Below are 9,434 nucleotides of genomic sequence, written 5' to 3'. Positions count from 1 at the left end.
AAAGAACACCATACCTACTGTGAAGCATGGGGGTGGAAACCTGCTTTGGGGCTGTTTTTCTGCAAAGGGACCAGGACGACTGATCCGTGTAAAGGAAAGAATGAATGGGGCCATGTATCGTGAGATTTTGAGTGAAAACCTCCTTCCATCAGCAAGGGCATTGAAGATGAAACGTGGCTGGGTCTTTCAGCATGACAATGATCCCAAACACACCGCCCGGGCAACGAAGGAGTGGCTTCGTAAGAAGCATTTCAAGGTCCTGGAGTGGCCTAGCCAGTCTCCAGATCTCAACCCCATAGAAAATCTTTGGAGGGAGTTGAAAGTCTGTGTTTTGCCCAGCGACAGCCCCAAAACATCACTGCTCTAGAGGAGATCTGCATGGAGGAATGGGCCAAAATACCAGCAACAGTGTGTGAAAACCTTGTGAAGACTTACAGAAAACGTTTGACCTGTGTCATTGCCAACAAAGGGTATATAACAAAGTATTGAGAAACTTTTGTTATTGACCAAATACTTATTTTCCACCATAATTTGCAAATAAATTCATAAAAAATCCTACAATGTGATTTTCTGGAGAAATAAAATCTCATTTTGTCTGTCATAGTTGACGTGTACCTATGATGAAAATTACAGGCCTCTCTCATCTTTTTAAGTGGGAGAACTTGCACAATTGGTGGCTGACTAAATACTTTTTTCCCCCACTGTATATATTTCATGTTTTTTTGTTGTTGCATATTCTCCTATCGGTATGTGTATTTTGATGACCTTTTCATCAACATTGATTAATCTGTACTGATATGATTTTCATGTTATGACCTGATAGCCCTTTTATTCACAGTGTCATCTTGGTCATGAGAGTCATTGGTCACAATACAAAGACAACGTTTTGAAATCAAGATTTTCCTTTTTATTGAAAAGTTGGCCAGGATTCTGCACAGCAGAGAGGGTGTGCGATACACAGGGTTAGGAAGTGGGGGGAGGAGATAGAAGCTCCTTTTACCATGGTGCATCATACCCTGAGCCGAGAATCATCAGCAAGATATTTCTCGTTCCCTCTTTGGTGCTGCAATGGAAAGGAATGCAGGACGAGGGGGGGGGGGGGGGGGGGGGAGCCAAGGTTGGACCACAGGAGAGAAGAGTAGAGATAGAGAGTGATGGAGGGGTTGTCTGATTTTCAGGTGTTCTCTAGCCAGGTGGTCCTTCCATTGAGGTTTCACAGAGTGGGAGATATTTAACGTCACCCCTCTCCCTTGCTGTTTCAGATGGTTAGCTTCAGCCAGGGGTTCGGCAAGGCCTCAGACATCTCTCCCCCTCTCTCTCTTCCTCCGCCCCTCTCCCTCTCTTCCGCTCTTTCTCTTTCTCTCCTTCCCTGAGCCTCACTTGCTGGCCATGGTGTAGCATCCCTGCTGGTGCCACTGCATGTCGCGGATACGCCTCACGGACTGGAACTGGGGGTGGCGGGCGCCGAACTCGTTGAAGTGTTTGAAGTCGCCCTTCTCCAGCAGGTACTGGGAGCCACGGTATCCGGGGAACTGGTAGCCCACCCAGCTGGGAGGAAAATGGAGAAGACCAAATTATGCCACTACGTAGGTCACTAATATAACAGCCGTTCTCCCACAATCTTTTCTTTCTAGATCTATGGGATCTTAGTTGTGAGATTAAACTGATTGCTTTTGCTAATTGCTTTTGCCATCTCCATAGCAACACTTACGTTCCGCAGCTGACCATGATGCTGCCGACCCTGTCGGTGAAGCCGTAGGAGAACAGAGAGGGAACGTCATCATCCATGATCTCCATCTTACGACCCTTGAACTCTCCAACCTCGAACAGGCAGATCTTGTGCTTCTCTGGGTCCTGGGAGAGAGGGGAAAGGATAGATGTGTGTGAGAATGAGGGAGGTGTTACGAAGGAGAGACATTTACAGGAGAGAGACAAAAATGGAGAGAGTTAGAGAGTAAAGAGAGAGCGAGAGAGAAAGAGAGGTCAGAGAGAAAAATGAGAGAACAGAATTGACAGATGACAAAGAGAGAGGAATGGTGGAAGGCGAGAGGAGTGTACCCACCATGCGGACGGGCCTGAAGGACAGCAGGTAGTCGTTCTTCTGGCAGTTGCTCCAAGAGTCCCAACGGGGGTACTCTCCCTTCTCCAGGATGTAGTGCTCACCACAGAAGTTCATCTGCTCGAAGCCCACGAAGCTATACAGAATAGAAAGAGAGTGTTACATGATTGTACAGCCGCATTGACATATCTAATTATGATTAAAAGGCATGTAAATATACTGCTACTTCTACCATTATCCCACAAAGCTACAGAGATAGCAGGACAATATTACATTCTAGCAACTAACATATAGTTAAAGAAACTGGAGTGGTTGACTCACGGTCCACACTCAACGCGGAGGGAGCGGACGCGGTCCATGCCCATCTCACACACGTTCATGCACTCGTTGCTGATCTCAACCATGCGACCCTGGAAGTTCTCCTGGTCGAACACAAACATCTGAGGGGGAAACAGAGAACGAGAGACAGGCAGATAAGTACAACATAAACACTGATGACGTCTGACTGTTTCAGTGATCCAATGATATTCCATTAGATTGGAGCCAGGAGAAGTCCTGTTAGTTGGGGACTACTTGCCTTGTAGGACATCATGCCCATCTCAGACTTCTTGCTCTGGGTAGCCTTCCCGTCGGTCTGGGAAGCAGCCTTGGACTTATCACTGGACATGATGACTGGAGGGAGAGAGAGGATGAGCATGAAACAGTCTCAAAACAGTAAAGGAGACACATTCAACGCGCTGGGAATACTTCCCTATTATGAAATAAGGAAGACGAGATGAGGATGAGTGAATGGATGGAGGGTATTAGGGGAAGAGGGATATTTGGAGAAAGGATGGGGTTGGGGATGCAGTCTATATGTTTTACTATAGTGATGTGTAATATCAATGTAACGTATCATTATAACTAGCTACTTCTAATTACTGATTTCAAAGTGAAAATGCTGCTGAGCAGTTGACAATCTTCTGTCTCCCCCTACTCCCTTTACCGGTGTATGCAGGTGCCGCCAGCATGTGTATCATGTGTGTGTGTCTGCTGCTCTTACCTGTGTGTGTGTGATCTGCCTCACTCAGAGAGTGTGTGTGGCTCGGAGCGTGCCCTGCCCTTTTATACGCTGGCGCCCAGAGGAGGGGGATTAAACACAGAGAAACAAACCTGCTGAGGTCAGAACCACGGGACAATAGAACCACTGCATCATCAGAGAGGGACAGCCAGAGGGGAGGGTGCAGCCACAGGGACCAATGAGATCCATAGTTCATTGAGAAGGATTGGAGGGGGGTTGATAGTGGAATACTGTACATGATGATAGGGTCTACCACAAACAGATACAGTATCTGAGAGCTAGAGACATAACACAGAAGTATCTGTGATAAGCAAGCACACAAACTGATTACGTTTTTATAACCAGTGACAAAGACCTGTATGTACATTGCTCTTGTGTGGATATTGGTTTAATTCATTGTGTTCATGATATTTACTGAATAGGCTCCCTATTTACAATATGAGAGGACATGTGAATTGTGCTATATCATCTGACAATGATCATAATCAGTCACCAGCTTACATTACAAAAATAACATTTCTGATAGTCTCATCTCATCCGTTTTGAAACTGTTGAATAGGAGCTCAGGCCTGAAGCCGTAATCAATAAATACTGTTTAATTGATGCATTATTGGAACTCAGACTATAGGGTTTTGATTAAGAGAGTATAAGGTCTATAGGGTGTTAGAATGATTTAGGTGAAGTATGAGGAGTGAAGTTGAGTGGTGCAGTGTTTCTTTAATTTTTTGTTACCTTGTTAAGTTTCTTTGCTTGAGGGGCCAGGATACCATGGACAGTATATAACTAAAGGATGGATGGGGGACTCAAGGATGGATGTGTGGCATGATTCAGGCCTGTGTTTGTGTGTGTGTGTTTGGTGACTGAGGCCATACTATAGAAGATATGTCAAAAACGTTCTCATACTCAAACTTTTCTATCCTGTCCATATTCTATTATATGCATATTTGTATACTGACATTTTCTCTACACAAACGGTGCCTGTCCACCTTTAATCTCCACATTCTCCACCTCTATCCCGGTCTTTGTGACCGCCACGCTCCTACTGCTGACCGGCACGAACTGACCGGGTCACTATTGTTCCTTTCCCATTCAGGGCAAACCCCGATCGCTGTGCACAGCAAGGACTGGCGTTCCATAGTATGTGCTGAGCTGGCGTGTCGCGCGGTTTCGATGGAACGACCAGCAAGAACAGGAGCACGCTGTCGTCCAGTGTTCCTGGTGGGAAAAAAGGTATTGTGCGCGCACCAAAGCCCTGCACGATGGACGCGCTCCAAGAGGCGCGCTTCTCGTCAGTCCATATAAAACTGAAGCGCCAGGATCTCTCAAAGCTCTACGCGAGATAGCGTTAGGCGCGTGCCACTTCCGAGCTCATCACGAATAAGTGCCAAACTAGGTAAGGTGCCAACTCCGTTACGCATTTAATGCAAATTATAGGGACAGTCAGTCAGATATGTTATAACGGGCTTCTTCAAGACGCCTTTGCACATTAATTTAAAACTCACCAAAAAGCACTAACCATGTAATAACACGTTAACCTGCAGTTCACATTGCATAGATTGGATGCATAATGTATAGACTCGTTTAACTGATCCTGGTCTCCATATTACGCTGTTCTGTTCGGGTGAAGCCTACTAACTTGAATGGACAATAAACGATGTGCTGTCTAATCGCTAGGTCACACTAATATCGATTTGTTGTGTATTATTTGTCTCATACGATTGGCTATACTAGGGAGCGAGCTTGTTAGATAAAAAATAAATAATAATGTTGCTTTATCATAGATTAATTAATCGGCATTATTAGTATCAATTTAGTTTAGCGGACAGGTCGTTCATTGAAGACTGTTTGTCAAAATAGTTCATAGTGGATACGAGAAATGTTAAAGGGAAAGGTTTTTGGGTGAAATTGATACTTAGTCGTGTACACTTGAATACCAGTGTGAAGCTTTGATTACAGAATAACATAGAATAGAATACAAATAAAAAAATAAATGTACTCTATGTGTGTATTGTTGGTGTTGAGGTGACTGAGTGTTAAGAGAGTTGGGGAGATTGTGTAACTGAACGTTTCCTCCTGCCTTTTAGGTGTAAAGATGCACAGAACAACTAGATCCCCAATGATGCAACCCCTGGTCAACTCGGGAATGGGTGTGGCTCCTTTCTTCAAGGTAACACACCCTTAGATTTAGACACATGCAGGAGCACACACCTTTGCATAAGTGGGATGGGCTCTGTCACATTAAATGTCCCTTTTCTCTACCTCATCTTCCATTTCTTCCCTCTCTCCCTCCCTCCGTCTCTCTGTAGGTGACTGTGTTCGAGCAGGAGCACTTCCAGGGCAAGTGCCAGGAGTTTACCTCTGAGTGCTGTAACATCCACGAGTGTGGTCTGGACATCATCCGCTCCATCAGAGTGGAGAGTGGAGCGTGAGTCTCACATTGTTCCATCTGTTTAGTGTGTATATTTGGTTAGGGATAGAGGAATCCAGGTGTGTTCTCTCTCTCTCTCGCTCTGTGTGTGTGTGTGTGTGTGTGTATATAGACTTTACCATGAAATGCTTACTTACAAGCCTTTTCCCAACAATGCAGTTAAAAAGTAAGAACATTTGCAAATAAAAATGTAAAATAGTAACACAATAAATAACAATAACGAGGCTATAGAATGTGAAAGTGTGTGTATGTGTCATCAATGTGCGTGTGTGTGTATGTGTGTGTGTTGGAGTGTCAGTGTGAGTGTGTGGGTAGAGTCCAGTGAGTGTGCATAGTCAATGTAAGAGAGTCGGTGCAAAAAAGGATCAATGCAATAGTGTGGGTAGCCATTTGATTAACTGTTCAGCAGTCTTCTGGCTTGGGGGTAGAAGCTGTTCAGGTGCCTTTTTGTCCCAGACTTGGCGCTCCGTTACCGCTTGTCGTGAGGTAGCAGAGGGAACAGTCTATGGTTTGGGTGACTGGGCCTTCCTCTGACACCGCCTGTTATAGAGGTAATGGATGGCAGGGAGCTCGGCCCCAGTGATGTACTGAGCCGTCCACACCACCCTCTGCAGCGCTTGCAATCGAGGGCGGTGCAGTTGCAATACCAAGCGGTGATGCAACCAGTCAAGATGCTCTCAATGGTGCAGCTGCAGAAGTTTTGAAGGATCTGTGGGGCCATGCCAAATCTTTTGAACCTCCTGAGTGGGAAGAGGCGCTGTCGAACCTTCTTCGTGACTGTGCTGATGTGATAGGACCATATGAAGTCCTTGGTGATGTGGACACAGAGGAACTTGAAGCTCTCTACGTGCCCCACGTGTGTGTGCGTTCATGTATGTGTAAGGTGGATGAGTGAATGTGTTCAATGTGTGTGTATAAGACGGTAGTACAATGTGTAAACTCTACCCCCCCCCCCCCCTCTAGCTGGGTGGGCTTTGAGCACCATGACTTCCAGGGCCAGCAGTTTATCCTGGAGAGAGGAGAGTACCCTCACTGGGATGCCTACAGCGGCTCCCTGTCCTACCATGTGGAGCGCCTCATGTCCCTGCGTCCCATCTACTGTGCTGTGAGTAAAGTGTGAGAGAAAGCGAGAGAAGATGACAAAGAGAAAGAGAGAGTGAAAGTGTGTCAATGCAGTTTTTTGCCAAACAGATACATTCTATTAGGGCCTTCCTCGAGAAACACCATTTTTGGGGGAATATGATCATCTTTGTGTTTGTATGTAACACTCCTCTCTCTCTCAGTCCCACATGAGCAGTCGTATGATGATCTTTGAGAGAGAGAACTTCATGGGCCGCAGTGTTGAGCTGTGTGACGACTACCCCTCCCTGCAAGCCATGGGCTGGTCCATGCCCGAGGTTGGCTCCATGCACGTGCAGTGTGGCGCGTAAGTTAACCTCTATTATTCACTACAAACACACACATGCAACGCGTGAGCAAACAGCTGTGGAAGCTGTGGTTTAATACTTTGCACACACGATTGATACACACCCCAGAGACACCAAAACTCAGTGTTAATTAATATCCCCTATCTTTTCCATCAGCTTTGTGTGCTACCAGTACCCCGGCTACAGGGGCCAGCAGTACATCATGGAGTGTGAGAGACACAGTGGAGACTACCAGCACTGGAAGAACTGGGGCTCCCACTGCCAGACCCCCCAGATCCAGTCTATCCGCCGTATCCAGCACTAAGAGGGACTGGAGGCTGAGAGGCCCACGGACAGCAACCCCCAGCCCAGACGCTGCTCTACCCCATACCCTCCCCCCCCTACCTTACCCTGACTGGAAGAGCAGCCGCCCCTAACTACCGACTCACCACGTAGCACTGACACACACAGCCGCTCCGAGGTACGATAAGAGACTATATCACACTGTAAAAGCAGAGGACCACGCACACACATACATACTGACATGACTGACACTCACAGACATACCTATACTGATATAACACACACTGTGTCTTTTACCAGGTGAGAGCACCCGCACACAGACACACACACTTGCGCTGTTCTACCTGAACCCCCAACCCCTGTCCAGGTCACCTAGGCTGAGCTGGGAGCCACACACCCTGCTCGAACCAGAGGAGAGATCAACGCATCCTCAGACAACAGTTTCAAAATGGCTGCCACTGTAGTTCAGCTCTGATGTGATGTTGTGTGTAGGAGGTTGAACCACAGGTTACCTAATAAACACATGTTCACTTCAGTCCCTCAGGCCTGTCCTATCATTATGCGTGTGTGTTGTGTGTGAGTGTAGGACAGGGGTCTCCAACTTTTTCTAGCATGGGAGCGATTTTGAAAATAAATTAAATCTCGAGAGCTACTCATTTTTTTCTAGCTTTCAAATAGGCAGATTCTTCTCTTCCCCGGGTCCTTAGTGTACAAGAGAAAGTAGTGCACTGTCTTTTCTGTCAACATACCTTGTAAAATAATGGTTCATAAACAACTCTAAGGGGGGCCCTATAAAATTGATTGTGATTTTTCTTTACCAAATTCGTTTCTATACTTTCGCAAATTATGTTCTCAGTTGTTGTTTTTCCTGGTTGTAGATGTTTTTGTTTTTTTTTACTCTCAAAATTACAGTTGTTCACAACAATGAAATTGGATGTTTTGAGTCCATGTACAGTTGAACTTTATATACACCTAAGCCAAATACATTTAAACTCAGTTTTTCAATTCAATTCCTGACATTTAATCCTAGTACAAATTCCCTGTCTTAGGTCAGTTAGGATCACCACTTTATTTTAAGAATGTGAAATGTCAGAATAATAGTAGAGAGAATGATTTCTTTCAGCTTTTATTTATTTCATCACATTCCCAGTGGGTCAGAAGTTTACATACAGTGGGGAAAAAAAGTATTTAGTCAGCCACCAATTGTGCAAGTTCTCCCACTTAAAAAGATGAGAGAGGCCTGTAATTTTCATCATAGGTACTCGTCAACTATGACAGACAAATTGAGAATTTTTTTTCCAGAAAATCACATTGTAGGGTTTTTAATGAATTTATTTGCAAATTATGGTGGAAAATAAGTATTTGGTCAATAATTGCATGTACTTTCAGGTGGGCTGCGAGCTACTGGTATCTCCTATTGGAGACCCCTGGTGAAGGAAATCTATAATCAATTCCAAACGGGAGCCAACTTTGTAATAATCAGCATAATAAGCATCGCAAGATGTGCTATTTGGTTCTAACATAATAATAAGCCAAGGGCTTGCATACTGCAATGTCAACCCTCTAATAAACATAGGTGTAACTGAAAAACGCCAAAAATGAATACCCTTATATCGACTCAGAGATCACTGTCACCACCTGCTGACCACTTAAACACACTACAACACCATGATAGACATCTGAGCTATTTAGGCTGCACTTAATAGATTCACACAAGGACACACAGGTATTAAGAACATCTTTAATCTCGTAATCTGGTTATAAAACTGAAAACAGTCAAACTGCTGGGTAGAACAGTAATGAGAAACAACATGACGACAACAAGAACCATGACGACAACAAGAACCATGACGTGATTTCATTCTAGAACAGTCAGAAGCAGAATCGGATGCTGGTAGGCCTGTGATTGACACTCAACAAACGAGAGCCCTCAATTCCTGTGAAACTAAACTAACAGCAGTGGAAAACCTGATTTGGTGGCAACTCACAAAAAAATATTTGCAATATGATTGAACCCAAACTCCTCTCCACAAGAGGCTATTAGCTTGTGTTTTTCTACACGCGTCATTGAAAACTTAAACACGACAATGTGTTAAAAAGGTCTGGGCAGTAAGATGTGGACAAACAATCAGACCAACTGACACACTGAGTATAAAACACACACATTCAAAACTGACA

The 9,434-nt window shown here is 44.9% G+C and overlaps 2 protein-coding genes across 2 annotated transcripts; one reads left to right on the top strand and one right to left on the bottom strand.

Moving 5' to 3' along the window:
• Positions 1–1,376: 1,376 nt before the first annotated feature.
• LOC311105277 (beta-crystallin B1-like) lies at positions 1,377–2,726 on the bottom strand (the record flags this gene model as incomplete). The annotated part of the gene is made up of 5 exons (XM_084147369.1): positions 1,377–1,548; positions 1,712–1,854; positions 2,063–2,195; positions 2,381–2,499; positions 2,637–2,726. 5 exons carry the CDS (start codon positions 2,724–2,726, stop codon positions 1,377–1,379), a joined length of 657 nt encoding a protein of 218 aa, XP_084003495.1.
• A 2,485-nt stretch (positions 2,727–5,211) lies between these two features.
• On the top strand, positions 5,212–7,278 carry LOC311105182 (beta-crystallin A1-2-like; the record flags this gene model as incomplete). The annotated part of the gene is made up of 5 exons (XM_084147238.1): positions 5,212–5,286; positions 5,426–5,544; positions 6,511–6,652; positions 6,831–6,973; positions 7,131–7,278. The coding sequence occupies 5 exons, from the start codon at positions 5,212–5,214 to the stop codon at positions 7,276–7,278; spliced, it is 627 nt and encodes a 208-aa protein (XP_084003364.1).
• Positions 7,279–9,434: the final 2,156 nt, after the last annotated feature.

This window comes from Coregonus lavaretus, assembly GCF_964263955.1.
Source record: "Coregonus lavaretus genome assembly, chromosome: 29".
Classification (NCBI taxonomy): domain Eukaryota; kingdom Metazoa; phylum Chordata; class Actinopteri; order Salmoniformes; family Salmonidae; genus Coregonus; species Coregonus lavaretus.
Note: the sequence above shows the minus strand (reverse complement) of the source record. Positions and strands in the feature narration are given on the sequence as shown.